The sequence below is a fragment of the Quercus lobata genome, chromosome 5 (genome assembly GCF_001633185.2).
Source record: "Quercus lobata isolate SW786 chromosome 5, ValleyOak3.0 Primary Assembly, whole genome shotgun sequence".
NCBI lineage: Eukaryota > Viridiplantae > Streptophyta > Magnoliopsida > Fagales > Fagaceae > Quercus > Quercus lobata.
Genome location: NC_044908.1, coordinates 65,237,537 through 65,263,463, shown reverse-complemented (window position 1 = coordinate 65,263,463; position 25,927 = coordinate 65,237,537). Strand labels below are relative to the sequence as shown.

Sequence of the window (25,927 nt, the reverse complement as noted above, 5' to 3'; positions counted from 1 at the left end):
GGTTCTAATGGTTGGGACCCATCACCGACCCGTCGAAGGTGTCAATTCGGTCGTGATGGGTCAATTCTGGTCTGATAGGTCGGTTTCGACGAGTCTTCGGTTTGCTTGGACAGCCCTAGATGGTCCCACTGACCCACTCAAGCTATCTTACGCACATCATCATGTGCAATACTGCCTATGCACAACACTCTAGCACGCCAATGCACTTACACAATCATTTCAGTCAATTTAAAAAATTTCGCTATCCATCGGTACCAATTTCATCAAATTATACGAAGAATAACAATATATTTAACGATAAAAACTTGCACAATGAAGCGCTCAAAATTAGTATTTCACATTTAGACCCAAATGTTCAATGTAGACCAAAAGAGAGTAATCAATGCCAACACTATTCAACTTCAGCTACAACTGACATGTTACTTAAATGCTTAACCTGACCCTTTACGAGTAAAATTTTGTAATTGTCAGTTTACACTTCCAAGTATACAACCCACCCAAAGTAATTATCAAACCAAGTGCATTCTACACAACACTTGTGTTGCATACCCATTGTATCTCTCTAGGAATATTAGTCAAACAGCCAATTCCCACAATATACTAAATCACAATGGTTTAGAGGCAGTCTCCTATTTAACTTGTACCACGCTAGTGTCCAATGCTCATGGAAAGAAAAAACTTAGGTTGAGCTCAAGAACCAGTGTCCTTTGCTTATGGAGGAAAGAAAAGCTCGGGTTGAGCTCAAGAATATACTTTCAAATCATGAGCGTGTAACATCGTAAATAGCTTGGGGCTGGGATCTTACAAGTTATGTAACTAGGCAACAAAATAATGTCACGTGCAATATTGCTCGTGCACAAACTAATAAAAAGGCAAGACATAATGTATCATAGCTTGCAATAACTTCATTCGCCTGATGACTCATGATTTTCAATGCAAGATAATGCTGGCCATTACTTGGAAGAATAATTTGTATACATCACTGTTCATTTCAATCAAAATTTCCTTGTGCCAGAAATAACACATCAAATACGGAAATTTATACTCAAAACTGCACTAAGGAGTTAGTACACTTGTATTAAATAAAAGAAAATCAGGCACATCTGCAAAAAGAATATTTAACTAAAATATACAATTATACGCAGAAACGTTAAAAGTCATTAGCACTGGCCAAAAAGTGCTACTTTCCGCAGAGCTCTGCAACTAAACCGAAGGTTGCCATGACATCAACTGGAGAGGGGAAACTCAATACAGATCCCAACTATATATGTACTGGAGGCAACTGCCTTTCAATGCATTCTGGCTCTCAATCCATTTACAAAGCAGGGTGATGAATAAGATGACAAAATACTCGTTCTTTACTCCAATTGTTTTTCTACACATGTTCGATTGACCCACTTTTAAGCCTCTCCATCCTGGCTTGAAGCCCAGACAACGCTTTCTCATCCATAGGAAGAACCCCACTCTGCACCGTATTCTCCACACCAGAGCACTCTGATGCATGGGGAATTTGACTAGAAAGTCCCTGGCTTGAGTTGTCATTCATGGACATTAGAGGCCTGCTTCCTGTGTTTGGGTTACCAGCTGCTGCTGCTATTTGCATGCTCTTCATCCTTTCTCTGATTGCATCTAATGTCCCACTGTTTACTGCAGTTTCCATGACGTTTTCCACTTAGTTTTTTTCTTAATCTTAAGTGTAAAACACAACCAAAAAAAAAAAAGAAAAACTACAAATAGTATAAATTACCTCCAGTTATAAATCTGTCATTTCTTTGGTCCCCCAATGAGTTCTCTGAGGTGATTCCCCTAGAAGTAAGGGCATTCATGGCCCTGTTGTCCTCAGTATATGAAGGTGGTAGATTAAAGTTTGTTGGATCAGATTTAATATTCAAGGATTTTGCATCATTTAAAGCATTTGTGTGTACAGGGGAGAGAGGAGCAAATTCAGGCGAAGAAATTGTTAAGGCTGATGGAGGAGGGGTTGACATTGGCAAACTTGAGGGAGTCCTTCCAGCTGCTGCATTCTTCTCCATCTGTAGAAGGGCAAAACCAACTGATTACACACATGTTTTCAATTGTTTCTCCCACCCTGTCTGCATGTGCATGCACTGTTTGTCAGGGGCAGCATTATGTTCAAGCCAGGGGGTTCAAATGAACCCCGACTTGTCAATTTTTTTTTAATATATATATAATTTTTTTAACTTTTATTTTGACCCCCTAAAATAAAAATTTGAACACCCTGATCCTAAATTTAATTTTAACCCAACTAAAATAAATTTGAATATGATCATCTTAATTCTACTTTCACAATATTTTCACAATAAATGTTATATGGCATGTTGTAACTAGTTTTTATTTGGACCCATAATTAACATCACTTTTCACCTACCATTAACAACTTGCCACCTAGATTTTGCTATAAAATTTTTGTGAAAGTAATGTGTATTGAATATTATTAAAAAAAAAAAGTTTCATTTTTGCTCATTTGTTAAAAATATATATGTATATACTCTGCAGGACTCTGGTTTACTTTACTATTGACAACAAAATGAAGCTGTTTTTTCATGCACTTTTTTTCTCTATAAGCAAAAAATTACAATACTGTTACAACCAATATATCTCTATCTACAATTGTGATTCTTCCCCATTCTCTTTATCTCTCTTTCTCTCTTCTGTATTTTCTTAGTTTTTCTCTTTATTTGATCAAATTGTTTGATAAATACTCTATAGATTTTCAAGTCCAAGAATTTTTTAGTGCTTGCTTAAATTCCAAGAAAGCGATCACATGTATGATTAAAAAGCCATACATGATTCTTAAAAAAAATAAAAAAATAAAAAAAATAAAAAAAACATACACTTCAAAAGCAAAAACTTATATTAGTTACTATTTTTTTTCTTTGTTTCACATTACTCCTAGTTCTACTCTTAGGTGTGTTAGTATTCTTATTTATCATATATTTTTATTTAATTGATAATACATATAAATATAATAAGTTGATATTAATTTGACAAAAATGTATGATTAATTATTTAATTATATTTGTTGTCTTACTGATCTTTAAAACTATTAATAACTTTTTTATATTATTGTACAATATAGTTGTATTATATACTGAATTATATTTAGAATACTATTTTAGATTATTGTATATAATATGGAAGTTGTATGTACAGAAAAACAAAATATCATTTTATTTTTTATTTACTTCCATGACAAATTTCTTGCTCTATTATTGTTGAACCCCCTGAAAAAAATCCTGGAGTCGCCACTAATGTTTGTGCACCTACAATTTTACATTACAATTTTTTCTTAAGGAATACCTAAACAATTCATTAGTGTAAGATGATAATACAAAACCTGAGCTAAACCATCTCTAATGTATGTGCGAAATGCCTCACTAGCATTTTGGAGCTGACCAAATATATCAACCTGAAATCAGGAAAAAAAAACTTTAGCCAGGTAATCAAACACGATTGTAACTGACTTTTGATACCATCCAAAAAATAAAAGGATTATCAAGTATACATCTTCCAAATGGAAAGCCCAGACTCAAATGCTTACCTTTGGGTATAGTTGAGTTATGCGATATAGCTCATATAGACCAATGGTGCATGTTTGCTTGTCACCAATTTTCTTGAATATAGCAGCAAGTTCTTGCTGTAAATTGGAGAGAGCAAAAGAAAAAAAGAAAAGGGGGGAGGGGGTGGAACGAATCATCATTGAGTCACAAAAAGAGAAACAGAAAAACAAGTGAACACAGGAGAGGAATTTATAGAACATAATATTAGAAATATCAAGGACAACCACAAATTTGTGATTGAATATTTTTTTAATAATGTGGGCCGATGACCCATATATCAGATATTAAACTGATAAGAACAGATACTACACTTGATCTTAGCCAAAAGGCAGAAAGGTATTGTGATTGAATATTAAGCATTAGAAAATGAGCAAAATGATACCTTCAACTGTGCATCAGCAGAATGAGTGCCAGAGGATGGATTGTTGGCTGCTGAATCACCCCAATGAGTTTGGCCCCCAGGACCTGATGAGGTCAACATTCTTGCTGCAGCTAAAGTCTGCAACATTAAGGTGTAAGAAAGACAAGTAAAAATAATAAATATATCTAGAAAAGCTTATTGTCCTACTGGATAACAACCTCAAGGTTAAGGTCAATGTAGGCAAGAATAATTGGCTGAGGTTTCATATCAATAGGAACCATAGAAAGGTGACCCTTTATTGCAGCTCCACGAAGCTTCACTAGTTCATGAAGAACAGTTTTCACCATTCGTAACGGTTTGTCATCAGCACCAGCTCTTTTGTTGTGTAAGTTTTTAAGATAGCAGAAAAAAGGAGAAAAGAAATCAGTTCATATTGGGTAAAGGGGAAAAGAATAAAATTTAACTGCAGTACATAAATATGTATTAAAGAGAGCAAGAAACACGACATATATACAAGGCGGATACCTCCTCCTGATTTCTTCCATCCCCAAGTCTTGCAAGTATAAATGGATGCTTTGAAGGATGCGATCAAGATCAACATCATATATAGTGCTTTGAAGAACCTGTACAACACGGAAGCAGAACTATGACAAATCCAAATATATCTGAGCATAAATCAGAAAAAGAAACATTTAAAAACAAGTAATACCGATGCTTCATCAATTAGTAACAAATTTTCCTCCATAAATTTCACTCCATCCATAGAATTTCAATAATTAAACTATTTAAACAATTTTTTAGCCACGGTCTCTTGACAATTACAAATGAACATCTCCGGGAGAAACCAAAAATACAGTATAACAAGTGTTCAAATTCATCAGATATAGTTGTCACACTGACTGTTCAGCCAAAAACAAGTGCAAGGCATTACCAAGGACAAACATTTAACAATTTCAACGAGTGAAGAATTCAGCAACTGTTGCATAAATGAATTCCTACTGAGGACTCTGCGAAACCTGTGAGGGCCTGTCGGTATTGCATTACCAGACCGACAGACCCCTTAAAGCACTTTAAGGGCCCTAAAGCTCTTTCAAAAAAATTACAGGCATCTGGTAAGTTTAAAAAGTTTTTTTATGTGCTACCCTAAAGCTGAATTTCTGTGTCAAATGATAAATCTGAGCTTTTAGAAAAACCATTGGATTGATGAAATGCCCTTACCCATTAAGACACCTGAACCTATTCCTTTCCTTCCCCTTCCCCACAAATCTAATAAAACTATAATTTATCTTCTTCTTGTTGTAAAATAGACTGAAAGACAAAGAAACCAAGGTAATAAATGAGAAGCTACCTTTGTAAGTTTGATTAAGCATTTAACAACCAAATCAGAGAACTTCTGATTTCTTGAAGCAAGGGACTCATTTGATGCAGGTGAAGGCCATCTTGAGGGATCCAAAGGGCTTAAGAGATTAATCAGAACAACAAATGATGAAGTTCGATCCGCATTATCCTGTACATACAATCTCTTAGTAAAGCTAATATAACAGATGCAAAAAAGCAACTGCAATACAGATGTATTATCATGCAAATATTAACCAGAATCTTAAGCATCAAAACATTCAAAGCTTTGAGGAGTTGGCTTCCATCATCCATATGGGGAACCCTTTCATCCAAAAGCCAAAGCAGAAGCTCAGTGATGAGACTATCAAGAGTGCTCTCATTGACAGCATGAGCAAGTCTTTTATTTTGAAATGTCTGCAGAAAAGTCCAGATATCATAAGTACGTTGAAAAAAGAATAACTACTAAACGAAGTCTGGTTGAAAAGAAGACAAAAGGGGAGAAGAGAAAATTAAGAGTCTTACATAACCCATCTTCTATTAGGGTGGAAAAAACGTGACCAAACCTAAACTTGCATTAAAATGGAGCATAAAGTAAAATATCAGGCTGGATGGAAAATTACCTGCATGAGCGTGTTCAGGACATATTTACAAGACCTTGAAGAGGCACCGGTCAGACTGAAGTCAAAAGTCTTTGCTACCTGTTAGGATAGAAAATACATTTTCCAGAGAATATAAGATTTTATTAAGAATACTTACTCAGGAGAGAACAGGAGTGTAAGAAAAGAGAGGGGGAGGCAAGGGGGGAGCAGGGGTTGGGGGGGTAACATCATGACATAATGATAGATGTAATTGCCTTGGTAGCCAAGCAAGAAACCAGCCTATCTGCATCCTTCACAAGTTCATCCATTGCACTGCCATCTGGATCACTAGTGGCTTGTGCCAACTCATGACACACAACTTTCATTCCTTCAACAGACTGCAACACATGCATATTTCAAATCTCAGAACCTACTTTTTAAAGTTGAAATTTTCATGTACATACATAACAGATTGGATATGCCTGTATATTTGCAAAAGACATGCACATCCAAGAGAATTGCAGCTTAAAAAGAACAAACATCAGGCCTAAACAACTAAAGGGATCACACTGGACCAGTTATGGAAATTCGAGTCACATATCTAACATGTTAGCTGCTAGAAGAGATAAAATTGAAATGGAAAAAATCCAAGAGAAGGCCTGCAACTCAAATCACAAAAAATACAAAAAACTAGAATCCTGTGAATGACAAGGTGGCTTTTTTACAATATTTTCACCAAACAAAAGAATGCATGACAACTCCACAACCCCCTTGTAAAACTCCAGACCTTAAGAAAAAGAGAAATGTCACTCTAGCACAAAAGGTCTAGCAGCTACAATATACACTATAAATAATCAATTATATTAGCATACAATACAAGTACTCCTGCAATACTTTTCCAACAACATATTTCATCTATATAGAGGAAATTTTAAAATTTCCCAGCCAAATTTCAGATAATTGAGGAAATTTTTCAAAATTAACCAATAGAAAAACTCTGCGACAGAGCTTATTACATACATGTGTCAATGCGCACAGAAATCATCTTAGTTTATTGGAAGAGTTTAATTCAATCAACAGAGAAAATCTCAACACAATATAAGTTGGATACCTGCTCAGGAGAACCAAAAGAAATGATTTCCAGAGCTTCGTTCCAGTCTGTGGGGCCATTGGCACTAGCAAGGGTATGAGGCAACAACTGTTGGTCCACGAGAAGTTCAGTATGGCCATAGTTTTTCCTGGAACTGAAACGTATTAGCACCATGACAAAAATGCACTCATATCCATAAAAACAGCTAAAAGTTTATGAAGTACATATTGTACCTTGTAATTATTGGGCCTGAAACAGATCGTGAAACTTCCCCACTTTGCTCTGCCACATCAGACCTGTTAATCAATAGAGAAAACAGGGTTGAAAGTTTAAGACAATCTCAAGGCAGCCACAAAGCTACTACAGCTAATTACTGCATTCATGGTTATAATATTTACACAAAAGTTTCCCTTAGTTAAACAAAAAAATTTCCTAGTATGCTTCTGATCCTTCTTACTGAATAAATAGCAGATAGCAGATGAACTTTATAAAATTGCAAGAACTATGAGCAGAACTTTGCTAAATAGTATCCAATTGTTTCTTTTCCTAATCCTTTTTCCTTAAAAAAAAGATAAATAAGTACTTAAGCCTAATTAGAACACCCTCCTGCCTCATAAAGGAATGAGCAATGGAAGTTAGGGGTTCCAATTGAAGAAATAGTAAACACCATGTATAAGCATCAAAATAAAACTTAGTTAAAATTTGTAAGAATTATGACAAGAATTGTATGAAACATCATCAAAATTCTTTCCTTCAGTCCTTTTCTTGGTATAACAAGTAATATGAATTTTATTAGAAACGAAAAAGGAGAGGCCCTAGGCCCCTAGAACATGGAGAGTATACATGAGCATCATCAAAGAACTAACATCTAAAGTTACAAAAATCTAAACAATACATAAAAGAGCTACAAGCTAAATCCCGAATCTCCTTAAAATTTCAAGCAAGGATCTTAGACATAAAAGTATTAAAAGAAGCAACAGGTCTCAACTCATGCAAATGTCCTAGATACACGACATCAAAAACTATAGAATAACATTCCCTCATTCTTTTATAACTCACTAATATATATATTAAAAGAAAGCAACAGTATTATTAAAATAATGACAACTTAAGCTTTAAGTTAAGCCAGCAGAAACGCAAACCTGAAGGGTACACAAACAAGATACAGTAACCAACAAGCATAAATGTTGAAAGCCAAATACATCTCAGTTCACACACACTAATTAATTAACATGAAAAAATTTGCAAGAATGGAAGCAAGAAACAGGAATGACAATTTATTCTGTAAATGGTACAGAGACATGTACATCCAAGCATTAAAAGCAGGTACAGACCCATTCTCCCTGACAGAACGCCTTAAAGCAGCTCTAGCTTCACCAGGCCTACCTTCCTTCTTCTTTTCCATCTCTCGAACCTGATAAAATGCATCCAGGTTAATGGAAAAAACAGAAACAGGACAGAATAAATAAATACCTTTCAGCACAGATAAAAATAAATATATACCCACCTTCCACTTAAATCTATCATCTAGCATGCTTCTCTGCGCATCTGTTAGCTTCCCGACATATCTCCATATGTCCTCACCTGCAAAATTTGGAAAATAAATGGTGCTCAGCAACAGCCAAGGAGCAGGAAGAGGGTGGGGGTGATGGGGGGAACGTAACTGAAAGCCCCCTTGAAGACTTATATGAGGCAAGGGAAAGCCAATTATAGAGCTCAAGCATTAATTTGGAATGTTTTAGATGATGGAGAGCTTTCTTGGAACCCTGCTTAGTTAGTTTAAATTGAATTGGGTCTTATTGTTCACTTCGGTGTTTTTTCTATTTAATCAATTTTTAAGGCCTATGTAAAGGCTTTATTGTAGTCAATAACATTCACAGTGAGATTAATTTAGGTAAAATTCCAACAGCCTATTTTAAGCTTCAAGAGTGTTATTGCCTTCTCCTAACTAAGTGTGATTTCTTAAGAAACCTAGGTGTGATTGCCTAGTGTTTATCTTTCCATATTTCTCATTCTAATAACTTTTTAATACCAAAAAGCCATTAAATATATTCAAGATCCAATCATCTTATTACCTAAAACTACATAAACACATCAAACCCTATTCAAGAACCCTCAAGATCTCATCAAGAAATCTAATTTGGTGCTGAATTCTTAGAGATCCTAAATCAGGGGGTGTCAAAGAGAATTTTTGAGACAGAAAGAGCCTGAGGACAAGGGATGCTGAAATTTAACACCAATTGCCTCAAGTACAAAGTATGACAGGTAAACACATAAAAGATCAAATACTCCACATGCCCTATGAATCTGCCTTTTCTTTTTCATTAGTAAATAATTTTATTACATAGCCAAGAGTCTTGTAATTCAACTGATTGGCAGTTCCTAGTGTCTCCAACATAAACACCCAGGGTTCAAATTCCCCCTCCCCTATTGAAAATATTGAATTATCAAAAATAATTTTATTAAGGAAGAGGAAGCAGTTTGAATCTATTTCAAATTGGAGCAATTCCCACACTACCCCCCCCCAACCTTCCCCCTTTTCCTCTCCCTCCAAGCTGATACATTAATCACACACATTAACAAAACCAAAAAAAAAAAAAAAATGTTTTAAAAAAATCACAATCAGAAATGAATACTACTCAAAAAGATTACATTCCTTGAGGCATGACTTTTATAAATCCAAAATCCCATTAAAAATCATGAAGCATTACAATGAGTACATATCATGACATACCAAGAATCTTATAGCCAGTAGCCAGCGTATTTAATGCTGCTTTCCTAATTTCACCATCTCGTTCTGCAGTCAAGCCCGCAACAATTTGCAATGATTTTAATTGCCCACTAATCTGTTCAAAGATGAAATGTAAGCACATTAGAACTGAAAAAAAAAAAAAAAAAAAAAAAAAAATTCTCTACTTTTACCTCAACTCCATGATGATCAATGATGAATCCAACAAGATCAGCACACTCTATCCGAGTACGGTTGTTCTTTGATCGCAAACCCTCCAAAATATAAGGGAAACTTTTTGATGCAGAATATATGGTTACAATCTGTTTGGTCAGCTCCCGCATTTTTTCTCGTACTTTCTCAATATTATGCCCTGACTGCAGCACAACATAAAGTTCAGCATTCTCTGCCATAACCATTTTAAACTTCACAGAGCAGATGATGGCATATAACACACCACATTGAAAAAGCTCTAAACCCAGCAATACAGAAATAACCCAATGACAGAAAAATAATATCCCATGAATTTTTTAGAAGGATATTAACCAAATTACAGATGATGTTTATATATGCAACCAATTCTTCTAATAAAAAAATATAATGAACCTTCTCAACTAAGCATGGAAGAAATATGGCTGCTTCAGATTCAGTCAAAGAGTAGGCCTCCTCCCTCAAGGTATCAAAAAGTTCGGGAAGAAATTCTAACACCTGTTCATTTCAACAGAATGAAGTAATATTTTACATAATAGATGCAACAAATTTACATACAAGGAACAAATAAACAGGGGAAACAACAATAATGAAGAAAGGAAAAGTACACCACCTTCAAAAGGCACGTTGTGTTCGATTTACAGAACTGCAACACAAACCACCTCAGAAGTATATCCAAAACTTCAATAATTTCCTTTGTCATGGATGGAAGCGCCTGAAATGTTTATAGAAGATCCATATAAAAACAGACCTTCATATTCTCAAATAAAATTCAAATACTCAAGGATGTAAGAAAGCAAAACACCTTCTGCAGCATCTCAAGCCCATCCACTTGCTTCTTAAAATCTGTACTTAGAAGCCGCCTGTGTAAATCTTCTCTGAAGTACCTCATCATATCATTCTGCATCCAAAGCATGCTTTCAAAGATCAAACACCACATGCTGGCAAAAAGGGGAAAACAAGATATCATTCTACGAACACTATACAATTATAAACCTCAAGATCTTGAATCTGTTCTATACGTGGCTCTTCAAACTTGAACCTACGAACTACCATTCTCTCCCGATCCTCCTGCATATAAGCCATTCCAAATGACAGCTAAGTTATCAATGCCTTAGATTTTATACCAGTTTCAACCTTTCATATTCTAGCCAACATACCTTAGATGAGTCCTTGACATTTAACAATGCCTGTGACTGGACAGCTATATCTTGAACAGACAATAGCTCTGTCCTTGACCCCTTCGTTGCAACGACTCTCTTTCCAGAACATGAAACACACAATCAATATTGCCGTTACATTTCAAAAAGAATATCCAAGATAAGAAAATATCACATACCGAGGACATAGCTCTGTTTCCAGGCTTCATTACACCATTTGAAGTAGATTTTCCAACCCTTGAGCTGGATTTGGATGTTGGCCCCATTGAAATTGCTTTCGATGAATCAAAGGATTCTAAGAGAAGGATGTCACATTAGAATAAAGCATGACCAACCCAAAAAAAGAATTAAAAAAATAAGAGTCAGCCGAGCTACCAGAAAGCCCACCTTGGAAAGCCCCACCAGGTTTCAGTCGTTCAAGAACAAGAGCCAAAGCTGGTCCATGTAGATCTTTAAGAATCTTTTCAACCTGAACAAAAAATTATATCAAGAAAATGTTCAGGCACCAATCATACCTCAGATGAATTAGAAAAAGCACCAGAATTTACCACGCAGACTTACCGTCTCTTGTCCACTAACTCTCAAAATTTCATTAATGCATGTCTCTGCCGCCTTTCGAACATCTGATGATTTATCCTGAGAAAAATCCAACCATACATATAATTTTGAAGGGAAAATTTTTAACAAAAAAGAAATGAACAATTTGCACAAGTTATAATCAGGAAACGTTTGAGCCAAGAAATGACTGAATATACTTTCCTAAATTTAAATAAATAAATAAAATACCGTCATAGCAGAACATGCTGGTTTCAACAGATGTATTGCATCAGAAAAATCACTTAATCCAGAGAGTTGCCTCGTCAACCAATCAAAAAGATCCTTACGCCCCTCTGTCCCATGCTTTGTGTCTGTCAATGCTGCTGTGATGTAAGGAACCTACAATGAAATTATAGTTACCACACCTGACAGAAAAACATATTAACTTTTAAAACATCAGAAAATAAACAGTTACCATTTTATCAAGATGAACAGCACCAAGCCAGGAATCTAAGGTAGTCAAAGTGCATTCTCTCATATGCTTCTTATTGTCACCAAGACATTTCAAAACATCTGACAGAATGCCCTGTAATAAAACAATTTCATAATAACATTCAAGTTTCTAAAAAGCGAGAAGCACATTAAGATTTACTGACAGCTGAAAAAGTGGTCAACAAACCTTGCTGGACTTCTCAACAGCTGGTCCCATTGCAGAGGCAACACTACCAATAGTCGTTAAGGTTGCCATGACTAAATTTTTGTTGCTGTCCAATAGACGCCCTTTAAGGGCCCCAAATAACTCAACTGGCAGTCAAATAGCAAAAAAGATTTAAGCAGATTAACCGTCTTTGCAAACAAAAGGCAAATATGCAAGCTTATTGTAAAAGGACAGCCTCTAATCCATGAGACATTAACTGAGAGATGGAAAAATAGAGAGAGAGAGACACAGACAGAGCAGTGGTTTTGATTATTTTAAAAGCACTTGAACAAATGACAGTAGTATCAAACCTGTTCCAGTTGGTTGAATTCGCTTATTTGCCTCTTCCAAAATCTTATTCACAGCTTCAATTGACTCCAAACGAACCTGGAATATGGAAAAATTCCATAAATGAAATGTTTCTAACTATTAACTAAACATTGACTGCAACCAGAAGAATGACAAATCAAACTGGTGTCAACATATACAAATAATCAAACCTTCCAATCAGTACTTTCCAAGCTCTTAAGTAGCATAGGGGTGATCTTTCCACTGATATCTTCACGTGGCAGGCCATCGAGCCCACTAACTGATACAGACGAATTGGACTCAGATGCCCTAACAGTCCTCTTTGGAGCTGCAGAAGCACCCTGAAGGATGATATATGAGGACAATTAGTAATCCACAAACAATAAACAAATTTCTGGCATTATAACACAAACTTGATGTACCTCAAAGGGATTCTTTTCATACTCAGTATCAAGCGCACTAAGCAGTGCAGGTTTAACATCCATAAGAAACCCTTTAATATCTGCAGTGGAATACATTTCAGAATTTATTAAATTAAACACAGGCAGATGGACAGTTCCAAATAAAATGATTAGTCACCTGGACCAACAAATTTATGCACAATGCCCAATAGCTTAATTGTAGAATTTCTAGTGGCAGCCGCACTAGACTGTAGTCCAGTTTCTTTACAGAAATCAATTAAATCCTGTAAAAAATTACAGTTAGTGTCACCTTAATTAATGATAATATTACAGTTTATTATTGAAAAACCATGAGAGACAAAACAAAACAAAGACACAACTTGATAATTATGTTAAAATATCAGGAAAAACCTTAAGTTTCAAATGTGATACACCGAAGTCCTCAATAGCTGACACCATCCACAATATTCCTTCACTGAGAACCTTAGGATTCTTGTGCTCCTTCATGATTTTGTAAAGCTACAAAAACCACAATTTGCAACAATCATTTTAGACCAACATCAAAATAAATCTAATGCCAATGAACATAGGGCATTGTTTATATTTGCTACAGTATAAATTCTTCATATGCATATATATATGCAGATGCTAACAGAAATTATATAAGTAAAAAGTATACTTACTCTTTCAAAAATAAAGCCCGGACCTACTGCTTCACAGAAAGTAGTAAGGCATTTCATGGCATAAGCACGTGTCTTGATATCTGCTACCCGTTCGCTTATACCTGTCAATTAGATGTAATAACTCCAGCTAAGGTTAAAGTTGACTTGACAAAAATCAATTCAGCCACAAGGAAAAACAGCATATTGACCATAGAAACTGGAAAGCAAACACAACCATGAAGCTAGCTACTACTACTAAAATGAAAACAATACCCACCCAACAAGCAAAGTACTACACATTTCTTTGGAAACTTTTTCGCTGTAGAAGCTATGTAAGTAATAACTTCAATAACCTGTTGCTGAACCTGCATTACGAACAATTAAAGGCTATAGTAATTTTTGAATCCAAAAAAAAAAAGGGGGGGGGGGGGTGGAGGAGAAAGCACCAGATGAATCTGTGAACCTGAAAGAGCAGAACCCTTAAGTACCTGAACATTTTTTTCACTCCAACCCGGCACAGTGCAAAGTAAACGAATCAAAATCTCTACAAATTGGTCAAGGCCCTGTAAACCTTCCACTTGTTGTTTCAATGAGGAAATTGCTGCAATAAAACTTAAATTTAGTAACCATACACTCAATCAAGAACCTCAGTTGACAAACCAGGGTTCCCACAAGGTAAATGCACAGTGCATGGCCTCTAAATTTTACTATTGTACAAAACAATCACTACAGTTTTTAGACAACATAAATCCTACCAGGGTCCATGGCATGCACCATAAACAGTAAATGATGGTACAGAAGTCATTTGATAGTTCCAAGCTCGCAAAATCAAAACCAGCCAATTAAAAAACTGGAGTGCAACAAGTTAGGTTCATGTCAATTATATACAAAGAAAGGCACAAGGATAAATACTAGTTACTTCTAAGATTTCAGCCTTTTTTTGTAGGTAAATAAAATTCATTAATTAAAACTTCTAAGGTTTAAAGTTTAAACTTACAATTATACAAATAAATCTTTCAACCTTGATTAAAATCCAGAATCACAACATCAAATAATACGGCAGGAGTTCAGCTTCAGCAAACCATAAAACCATGTCATTATGAAGTATTTAATTGAATGAAAAAAAAAAAAGATAAGTTTGTTTTTGTCCCAAGGGGAATGGAATTTACGTTTTTTTTTTTTTTTTTTTTTTTTTTTAGTGAACTTTCGCAAAAATAAGGAACTAGTTCTTACCTGAATTCTTTATTAACAATTAGAACCAACTTGGATCATATTACTGGTTAATACAAAAATCAGTTCATTATATAGCCTAGGCAAGCTACGTGTACACCCAAACCAATGCAAAATTTAGGTTTTTTTTTTTTTCAAGCATGTTTTAGAACCCAAGCCTTCATTTGCAAAATTACAATAAACATCCATGCACTAATCTGTCCTAACGACTTGACTGAATACATTTACCCACTAGATATAGAAAGCTTTATAAGAATAGACCCATTAAGGATTTATAGGATAATAAAACTACTCAGTAGAAACAAAAATAATAATTTAATAGAGAGGAGGGTCCCATTACAAGAATTTACAAGATAAAGAAATTACATATGCAGGAAACACTAATGGCCTAAAGCAATGTCTGGTTTGAGGGAAGATGGAGAGAAAGGAAAGAAGACATAAAAGGGAAGGAGGATAACAGAAATCCATCATTTGATTGGAGAGAAATGGGGCAACCAATTTTCCTTACACACCCACCTTTTTCTTTCCTCCCTGATTTGAAGGAAAGAGAGGAAAGGAGTGTACGAGTGGGACCCACATGATGATTCTTTTTCTTTTTCTTCCTCCCTTGCAAACCAAATACTCGGAAGGAAAAATACTCTCCTTTCACCTCCCTTTATTTTCCTCTTACCTCCTCCCTTTCTATTCCCTTCCCTCCCCCTCCATTTTATCAAACAAGGTGTAAAATGAAATTGAGCGCCCGTTTGGTAACAACTTATTTAGTTTTTTGCTAAAAGTGTACTAAAGTATACTTGTACTTTAAAAATGTAATAAAAAGTGAGGTTTTAAAAAACTGTACATAAAAGCTAAAAGCTAAAAAGCTGGCTTATAATCTAATACCAAATGGACACTGAATGAAAAATGAAACTCAGAAAACAGGACTTGAAATGGGATGTTGTATTGTTTACCATGATAAAACAGCATGAACCAGAATGGTAGCAAAGGATAATGTAATTGATTACAAGAAACTAAATTGCTTAATCTACAATCCCCAGTAAACCAATCTCATTATTACCTCTAGCACCACATGCTAAAAAATGTTGAAAGGGGCCATACCTTACCTTCCCCCTCCCCCCTAGCCCCCAACAAAAAAAGAAAAAGAAAAATCAAAGCGATGCTAAATGAGAAAAAATAAAAGGCAACTAAAGCTCAATGCAAATCTAGAAGGAATCTAAGCAATGCAGCCAGGGAAGATTAATATATGACTAGCCCAAAAAGATACATCACAAGGGACATCCATGCAAGATACATCGACAAATGACCTGCCAAATAATAGCACAATAAAAAGAGTTGAAAGAGAAGATAACCAACCCTCAAGTCGTTCTTTCCATACAGTGCTCTTCAATTGAGAAACAGTGTCTGCCTGTAGAATAGAACCTAATCTGCTTTCAATCTCTTCAAGGCTCATTTCTGCTGGCTGTAAATTTGAAGGAAAAAAAGGCAGTTAACAAAGACCTTGTAAAAATCAGAATAGAGTATTCACAAACAAATCATTGATTTACCTCAATGTCTTCAGGAGGCTCAATTGGTTTGGAAGATTTTTGTTGTCCAGTTCCATCACTTTTCTTGTTAGCACCCAGTTTTACAGAGCCACCCTTCTTTATAGCAGGCTATCAAAGTACCAGCACAAGTCAACTAGGAAATACTTGGTGATATAAAGTAAATTAAGCACCAAGAGACACAAACAAGCACTCACAGCTGCCTGGACAGGCCTCTTCCCACTAAGCATGCTAGCTGCTGACCTTCGCACAGATGCACCTTCGGAAGCCTGCAATTTATTCAAGAATGACATCTTAAGCTAGTAATCTAAATATAGGAATAATCAACATCAACAACACACAAAAATTGGATCAGTGTAACATCTAAAACCTTGTAAGTAGCTACTTATATAACAAGATGCATTTTTTTAGTAACTATAACAAGATGCAACTTTTGTATATCAAACTTGGTAAACATTAGAAGTGTTGAACAGATGGGATCTCAGACAATATTTATTATAAGAACTTATGGAAACAAAAGGGCTTGCCATAAAATTTGTCAAAAGAATCTGTACAGCAGGAGGGCTAAATAAATATGCCCCAGTATTGTTTTCAAAATTGTTGGAAACAGGATACTTATCAAAAAAAAAAAAAAAAAATTTGTTGGAAACAGGAAAAGAAAACCCTATGTAACTCAGTGCAGTACAATTAATAAATTTGAGATGTTGCACAAATAGAATTAGAAATTGTTCATGTGGGAACAGTATGCTCTCCATTTCACTTAAAATGAAGAATCCATTTCACTATTAAAATTTTATTCTTTAGATCTAAGAATGGCCAAAGTGCCCCATTATTTAAAATGGTAAATAGTGTGGCACTAAATACACCTTCAGATTTGTAATAGTTAATATAAAGCACAAAATGGATCCATTTCAAATGAAGAGGACCCCTTTTTCATTGATGTATACATTACAGCAGGAAGGAACTTCCATCTTGTTTTATATTTGGCATTTATACTCTACACACACACACACACATATATATATACTCTCCACTCATGCTAATGGTTGATTGGATGACTATGTACGCCTATGTAGATTGTAAGAAGTTCCAAAACTCCTAATGCAAGCCCATCCCATGATAGTTCCTCTGTTTTTTCTTCTCACTTAGCTTTTGATGCAAATGCAGTTAATGCAAGTCCCAAATGTGATAAAAATCTGGAACCATAATACATTAAATAACCTAGTGTAACAATCAAATTTCATTAATGTACCATATGTGAAAGGCATTAAATATGCAAAGCATGAAACTTTAATCAAAAATCAAGTATCAACTCACCACTGAAGAGGGCATGCTTCCACCTGAAGTTTGGACTGTGACTGACACACAAGGATAAGGTATAAGTAAGAAAGAGAAACCTCTAAAGATAAACACTTGATTAAATTGGTATCCACTTGAAGTACAAAAAATTTACAAACCTGAACTCGTATTAGTGGACACACCAGCTTCAGAACCCACAATCATTTCAGAAAGCTTCTTTCTCCGAACATCATCAAGTTTCTCCAATGACCTTTCCAAAGGCCTCATGCCAACCAACTAAAAATGAATGAACAAGTGAAGTTGAAAATAACAGTAGTTTTCATATTTTATTTATTCACACTAAAAAAGGTTGACAGTACTACCTTAGCCATTGCTGCCAAGGCTGAAAAGGCTGCATCCCTCACATCAGGGGTCCCGTCATTGAGGCTCTACACAAACCAAAATATTTTCTTCAGACACATAAATGAGAAACCATAAAAATTGTAGCAGAGGAAAGTCCCAAACGAATCTTATCAATGACTATGCACAACTCTGTATCCATATATGACTCAGAAAGGCATTAGCAAAGGGAAGAAGAAATGTAAATAACAATCCATATCATGTCCAAGCAAAGGAGCAACACTTGTATCAGACCATAATGGAAGCACCAAAGGACTGGCAATCCCAGACATTAAGAATATAGAATTAAATCCTCTTATTCATAGATCTCAAGTTAAAACAGCACATGTTACTAAAAGCCAGAAAAATAAAACACAGGTAAGACCACAGGCACTAACCTCCATACAGATGGGTACATAATCCTTGTGCGCCTTTAGAACAACAGCCTTGTTGCTTGTTTCAATACAAAATGTAACCCAGTTCAAGGTTAGAGATCGCACCAAAGGCACTTTGTTTTTTACTGCAGTCCTAATATCTGCAATAAATACCATTCATTACAATCAACATTAATTCACAATTACCACCAACCACATGTAATATATGAAACATGAAGACACATAATTTTTTCATGCAACCACGTCCAAAAACTGTAACTTCTTCTCTTTAATCAATATTCAGAACTAACCAATTTGAAAGGCAACCAAAAAATTATTTTAAGTAAAGAAAGATGAATTTATTGGGAACAGAGATAATGGAAGTGATTTTTGAATGAAACATAATAAAACCTGCCTTCAACAATGTCAACAAGATTTAAGCACCCAGCCTTGTGCATTGCTTGGAGAGTTTGAGAAAGTGCTTCCGTCAATGTAGGCTTCTTCTCTTTCAGTTTTTCCTGTCAAAGAAAAATATTTGTTATATCAGCAGCCACTTGTTCAGGCATAGCAACAAAAGGAAATGATTCTGTTCTTGAATAGGGTTCACAAAAACCTTTAAAAAAAAAATAAACATAAGATAACTTATTAAAGAGATATTGACGACCACAAATGGACAAATTTTCCTCAAGAAAATAGTTTTCCTCAATTTAAAAAATGTAACATATAAATAGATTTATAGATTTTGAATTGCATACTTTCACTCTTTTACCTCAACGTCTTTTGCAAGATATAATCAGTAAAAAAAAAATACAAAGAGCAAAGGCAATTGTAAAGGTAGCATATAAAAAAAATCATTTACAGTTCCAGGGAGCATCCAAGTGACCCATTGCTACGACTAGAAAATAAAATTTCTGACCAAGACCTGCCTATCAAAAAATAAAAATAAAAACAACTGACCAAGACCTACCACTAAGGTTAACAAGAGAACCAATCCTATTTCCTTATAGCACTTCCAGTTACACGTCAAATATATCAGGGTACATTTGGTTTCAAGTCATATAGGCAATGTTGATCATATTTAATCAGGGCTTCCCTTTCATTATTACTTTCACAAGGGAACCATGTCCTGCTCAGTCAAAGTATTGGAACACCCTCCTTGCTCAAAGAGAGAGCTTTTGCACCTATAACATTTTTGCATTTCCTATTTGTTATTTCTAGGGAATGTGAAAATTTCTGTTCATTGTTTACACATTAGGACCCTTGTTTCATCTCTTTTTCTTCTCACAAAACTGTTTTCATTTTCAAATTACCAAACAAAGAGGAAAACAAGAGATTTTCAATAACCAAAGACGCCTTTAGTTTATGATCAACACTCTGCCACAAGATGACACAAAATAATTCGTAAAAACAATAAGACATCAGAAGAATATAGCAATTCAGTTTCTAAGTAGATTCATTATAAGGGAAAAAAAAAGTGCAAAAGATAAAAAGAGGGGGGGGGGGGGGGGGGGGATGCAATCATACTATAATAATATATTCCCTTCTTTCATAATAGAATAGTGCATCATTTGGAACAACTTGAGATGCAACAAGGGATACACAAATTATAGACATTTTAACTTTAGTTTTCCTTTTTTTAGAATTACATAATTGTACTTACAAGAAGAATTGGCAATAAAAAGCGTGAACTCCCAGAAAAATGCGATCTAAGACCACGGGCAAGATTGCCAAGAGCTTGAATAGCTTCAACTGCAACAGCAATGTTCACATCCGTAATAAGCTGCATGAAAAAACAATCAGTGAAACTTTTACTTAGCAAGGCAATTATTAGTTGCATGAACAGCTGTTCAGAAACAAAGCAACATGTCAAAAATTATAAAACAGCATATGCAAAGCATATCAACCTGCCAACTTTTGAGCAATCAAATAATAAATTCTAGCTAACCAAACACACATTGAAATTTTAAAACCCTTCAAATCATATGCAAACAAATACAAATCAAATGCCATCAACTATGATGTTGACACTGCAGTCTTTATAGGCATCGTCATTTTAAAACAATAGGGTTCCACAATACAATATCTTCCCTCAAATAAACTGTATATAGAAAAACATCATTCATGATTCAAAGAATTTAGGTTCTAACCTCTAAACTGCAATGTGAGAAAAAGAAAGAAATAATTTTTACATGTAAAATGCAATGAGCAAACAAAAAGATTAATTCAAAATATGGTGAGCATGGTTTCACTGCTGCCAACAAAACTCATGTACAACTACTGTGAAAAGGTAACTACTTAATTCAGATCACTACCTGTCTATGGTTTTCCTATATTTATTTAACCTTTTACTTCACTCTCCAAATTGCCAAAATTGCACCCAAAACCAAAAACCACACGATAAGTTTAATAAGAGTCACCACCAAGAGCCTTGTAGCTCAATGGCATTGCTTCATCTCCTTTATAAGTAGAACCAGGGTTCAAAACTGAAAACCCCTCCTTCACTTGTTGTATCAATTGAATTGTCAACCAAAAAAAAAAAAAAAAAAAAAAACAAGTTTGAGCAAGCCACCCAACCAATTTGCTGATCACAAAGGGAATTCACAACCCTGTCCCAAGTGAGGCATATAGAGCGATTTTCATCATCTAAAATTCATTTTAGAACCTGAATTATAATCCCCATTGTGGTAGGTTGTAGATCTCCCAACCAAGTATCTAGAATGGTGCCCTTTTAACCTTGCAGTAGGATCATTGACTCAAATTTACTCATAGCAATTTGATGGGCCCCTCAATTGTGTGCAAAAAAGAATACACACATGTGCACACATCGATAATACTTTCCATAAATATATATATGCACAATTACTAAGGCATACGCATTAACTTTGTCTTTTTTTTTTTGAAAAGTAATAAAGGGCATATACCTTTAGATGCTCAATTTTTTTAAATCAATAATTTAAAGTTATCAGCAGTGTTTTTTGGTTAAGTGGTCCGTAAATTTTCTTTTATGAGTGGCATGTAAAACCATTTTTTAGGTGTAATACCTTTTTAGTATCTTTATAACTTAAATTGGACTTCATAATTGAACCACAATTGCCTATTCATGACTCTACTAACAAGATCAATACAAATAGAGAGATTTAATTACTTGAAATCTTTTCTTTGCAAATTAAGCCAATATGCTTTGAAAGTTTTGACCTTATAGTCTAGTTTAAACAACCATTGGAACCTCAAATCAAAGATGTGAAAGTACAAGCACATCCAGGAATACATAGTATGGGCAGAATCCACTGTCATAACCCAGTTATTTTTACATTCATTTGCCCATTAAGTGACATTTTTGTGATATTCGAGGGTGTAAATTGCAAGTTTACATGGATGAGGGGCCAATTTAGAAGCAACCCCAAACTTGAAGGGTGTAAACTGCATTTTAGCCTGAATAAAATGTACCCATAATCAAGCCCAAATGAGAATACAAAGGAACAATCTCAAACTGAATAAAAATGAAGACTCAATTACTTCAACTAAATAATTTTAACCCACCTTCTTCAATGTTCGACAAACTTCTGTAAAATCACCAGGTGCTATTCTTTTCGTTGAGGCAAGCTTGGTAAGTTCCGCTACAGCCTCCTTTCGTTCTGACCATTTGGTAGCTTTCTGAAAAATAGATACAACATTAAAACAATCATTAAGCTCCAAAACATCAAAATTTGCACCATTTGATGAGAAGATTAACCCCCCATATAGCCCAACAAAATAAGTTTAACTGTGACCAAAAAGAGAGATTGATACGGAACACTGACCACTCCATCCCAAAATCCAGACTTCTCAAGAGGAGTCAATATATCAACAGGGTCAACAAGCTCATACTCGTCTATTTCTTGCGGAGCTGTCAATCGAAAATATCAAGAACAAAGATATGTTAGTAACATTGCTATGGTGCTGACATGTTTCAATGGAAAGCATGTTCAAGGATGCTGCAGGGACAACACATACCATCATCTGAAGATTCTACAGTCGGACCAGGGCCCACAACTTCAGATATAGCTTCCTGCTCTGGCTCTTTATCTTGTTCAGATCTAATAAGCATATAACAATTAATCCCATCCATAAAAAGGAAACAACAATATTCTCACTTCAATTTTGATACAATTCCTAAAAAAGAACAGTTATTGAGATAAATAATGCATAAAAAATTATATGTTAAACAAAAGTGCAATTGGCATGCAGTCACAAGGAGTGTTTGTTAAACAGGTAATGAAAATGCATTGAAGAAAATAAATAAATAAACCTTTTTTAGTTTACTTAACCCCTAACCTCCAAGAAAACATTAATATAAAAAAAATAAAAAATAAAAATACCTAAGTACACATATTACACAAAATAACGCAAAGCCAAATAGACACCAATTTTCACATAGGACATCACATAAGGAAAATAGGAAAGCTACAATCCAAGAAAGTCCCTTCGTTCAAATATTTAAAGATTTAAACTTTTAGAAGGATCTAAAAATACATAAATCAATGCAGGACTGCCACTGCTCATGAGCAATGCATTAATCAGTAAGGAACTCCACACACACACCCCTCCCCCAAAAAAATAATTTTGATTGGTAAGTTGAACACACATGCCCAGTGGATTTTAGACCCACAACCTCACCCTCAACCTATTCTTATGGGAGAAAACAAGAAAAAGGCATAGAAGGAACAACATGAAGACACATTTAGAGACATAATATGATCATAACAATTGCCAAAGAAGTTACCAGATCATAACACAAGTAGATAAATTTTAGAAATTAGAAACATGGTTATTCACAACAGGACTTTCACCTTATTTTGCGAGATGGCTTAGCTGTGACCGTAACATTTACAAGTTCAGCCTCCAGCTCTTTTTTCTTCAACACCCAAAAATAAAAACAAGAGTTTTTTTACAATTTCAAATAACAGGAGAAACATAGACAAGCTATAGATACAAAACAAAAGAAAAACAAATGCAAGATATACACCATACCATTGTATCCCGCATTTTTTCAAAGAGTATTGATTTTACAGGATCTTTCCCAATCCAACGACATAGCTCAAGAGTCAGTCCTTTAGAGGATGCACGAACATTTTGATCTTGATGGTCAAAGAGTTCAGGAAGCATCTTCAGAATTCTCTTTGGGGGAACAACTTTTGCTCCAAATTCACTAATGACAATCAGAACAAAGCCATCAAGTTATTTATTAAAAATGAACAACATAATACATTTTGTTTATCAACAGGTAAATACAAACACAAAATGCACATACACACTTGGGATAAAACCCATGACCTCTACCTCCATCTCTTGCTAAGGAGGTGAGGAGATGCAAAAGAACTAACGCATAATTTGTAAAATCAAACTTAATATGCAAACCTCAAGGCTTGAAACATAACATCGATTGCAGGCACAACAGCTTTGGCAACTTTGTTCTTTATTGCTTTCTCCATTGCATCCTACAATTACCAGGACCCATAAGTTAATAAAACCTACATTTAAAAGAAAGATTGTATTTTGTACATCTAAGAACATATTCTCAAATCATATTCACGTTTCCCCCTTGCAAGTACCAAAATTGATTATACAATTCAAATAGCACAACCAAAAAACTATTATTTTTTGATAATTCAATAGTTACAATAATGGGGAATGGAGAATTAGAATCCTAGACATCTTTGTTGGAAACACCAGGAGGTGCCAATTGAGCTACAAAGAATATTTTAGCTCCATTGACTGTACCAAAAATGTGCATACAAGAACAACAATTATGTGTAACCTATCTCAAATGAGTCCAGTGGGAATGTAGGATTGTTTTACTTAAAAGAAAGGAACAAAAGCACACTAAGAATTCCAAACATGAAGGAGAGAATAAAGAAACAACCAAGACTCTACACTAGCCTTAAGCAAATCGCCACAATAGTGGCAACTAAATGGAATTGAAATCTATAAATGTACTATCACTAAAGCATTGTACGATAATTCACATAGAGAGCAAATGGTGGACAGGTTATTCCAACTTTAGAAAAAAGGAAAGTAAAGGCATCAAATTTAATGGCCACTAGAAGAACATTACAATAGCCAAAAGCCTCGTAGCTCAACCTGACACCTCCTGAATTTCCAATGGAGACGTCCTGGGTTCAAATCCCTCCTCACCCAATTATCAAAAAAAGAAGAACATTACAATAAGACATGGGAAAATGGACCAAATAAATTGACCCTTGCAATGGCAAACCCCATAACATACTATAGAACAGCTTGATTAATGAAAGCATACAAAGAAGCATTTGTTTATTGTTCACGTATTAAGTCTAAACTAAAAAAAACACACACGCATTGCACTCAAAACAATTAAAGGCAGCAAATTCTTATAGCGAGAGAGAAAGAGAGAAAAAGCACCAAAAACTGGTCGACTGCCTCCAATTCTATCCAAAGCATGAATGCCGCCTGAGCTTTCTCCACTGTCTTCGTCCTTCCAGTGAGGCATTTCGCCACAATTGCATCGCATACTTCCTTGGCATACCTTCAACATTACCAAATACCAATCCAAATTACAAAGTTTCAACAACAAACAAACCAAAACTAAAGAAAGAGAAAAAGCAAACAGACCTAGCGCCATCGGAATCGGCAGCTCGTAAAAACGCAATCAAAGCGTCGAGCGCCTTCTCTTGCACCGGCGCATTGGAATCCGCAACTGTCTTCTTGAAAAGCGGACCTAAATTACAGATCGAACATTAAGAAACGAAGAAACGCAGATCTGAGTCCAAAACCCTAAAAAACCAACCAAAAGAGTCGAAAACATACCGAAATCGCGAAGGCGAGAGTCCTTGGGATCTGCGATGGAATCGCATAGCGCGGCCAAGTCGATATTGGCTTCGTTCCTGACCTTCCAGTTCTTGTGTAGCAATCGATCTTCCCAAGGCAATTTCTTCGCCTCCTTCAACAATTTCTCTTCCTCAGACATTTTTGTTTTCTCGCTTTTTGGCTTATTTTACTGTGTTGGTTGTACTGACCAATATTAATCGATCTATGGAAAATGCAGAGAGAGAGAGAGAGAGGAAGGTATGAGGAATGAGAAACTCGCTTTCCTAAAATTTCTCTCTTTTTTGTGTGTTTATTTTTAGTGTCTCTGCCGAGTGCCGGCGAGATCAGATAACTTGAGTATAGAGAGACAGAGAGAGAGAGAAAGAGAGAGAGACGAAGGGTAGCCCGGTGTTTTTTAACTTTTTTAACAGAGAAGAAAGCCTTTTTGTTTTGTTTTTGTTTTTTTGTTTTTTTTTAAGAGAGGGGAGGACAGATATGGTATTTTTGAAAGTACGTTTCAAGGGAATGTTTTTCTCACGCGCATTCATAGCGCGTGATTAAGAAGAGGGCCTGAATTGGAAGTAAATACTAATTTGCAAAATAATTTGTATTCAATAAAACATTGTTTTGAAAC

General features: G+C 35.2%; 1 protein-coding gene and 1 pseudogene across 6 annotated transcripts; both read right to left on the bottom strand.

The window, feature by feature from the left end:
* Window positions 1-917: 917 nt before the first annotated feature.
* On the bottom strand, window positions 918-25,721 carry LOC115991885 (protein MOR1). Of its 6 annotated transcripts, none has more exons than XM_031115864.1 (54): window positions 25,294-25,721; window positions 25,099-25,204; window positions 24,889-25,012; window positions 23,869-23,948; window positions 23,482-23,659; window positions 23,301-23,365; window positions 22,465-22,547; window positions 22,272-22,357; window positions 22,012-22,125; window positions 20,132-20,251; window positions 18,887-18,989; window positions 18,496-18,632; window positions 18,082-18,147; window positions 17,878-17,995; window positions 17,738-17,778; window positions 16,618-16,689; window positions 16,424-16,531; window positions 16,233-16,338; window positions 14,141-14,253; window positions 13,930-14,017; window positions 13,674-13,774; window positions 13,402-13,509; window positions 13,169-13,274; window positions 13,012-13,091; window positions 12,781-12,930; window positions 12,592-12,667; window positions 12,263-12,387; window positions 12,059-12,169; window positions 11,833-11,982; window positions 11,608-11,682; window positions 11,434-11,515; window positions 11,226-11,341; window positions 11,047-11,145; window positions 10,883-10,957; window positions 10,692-10,787; window positions 10,500-10,610; window positions 10,283-10,384; window positions 9,871-10,053; window positions 9,683-9,794; window positions 8,456-8,532; window positions 8,283-8,362; window positions 7,182-7,244; window positions 6,970-7,102; window positions 6,134-6,256; window positions 5,901-5,978; window positions 5,536-5,694; window positions 5,291-5,449; window positions 4,468-4,565; window positions 4,161-4,317; window positions 3,964-4,080; window positions 3,563-3,658; window positions 3,359-3,430; window positions 1,748-2,033; window positions 918-1,647 (listed from the first exon to the last, which is right to left on the bottom strand). In XM_031115864.1, the coding sequence occupies exons 1-54, from the start codon at window positions 25,451-25,453 to the stop codon at window positions 1,376-1,378; spliced, it is 6,096 nt and encodes a 2,031-aa protein (XP_030971724.1). In that variant the 5' UTR covers window positions 25,454-25,721; the 3' UTR covers window positions 918-1,375. The 6 variants fall into 6 exon arrangements, with proteins under 6 accessions (XP_030971724.1, XP_030971725.1, XP_030971727.1 ...); XM_031115865.1 differs by having other exon boundaries at window positions 6,970-7,096; XM_031115867.1 differs by having other exon boundaries at window positions 10,500-10,601.
* LOC115993380 lies at window positions 3,810-3,922 on the bottom strand (annotated as a pseudogene).
* Window positions 25,722-25,927: the final 206 nt, after the last annotated feature.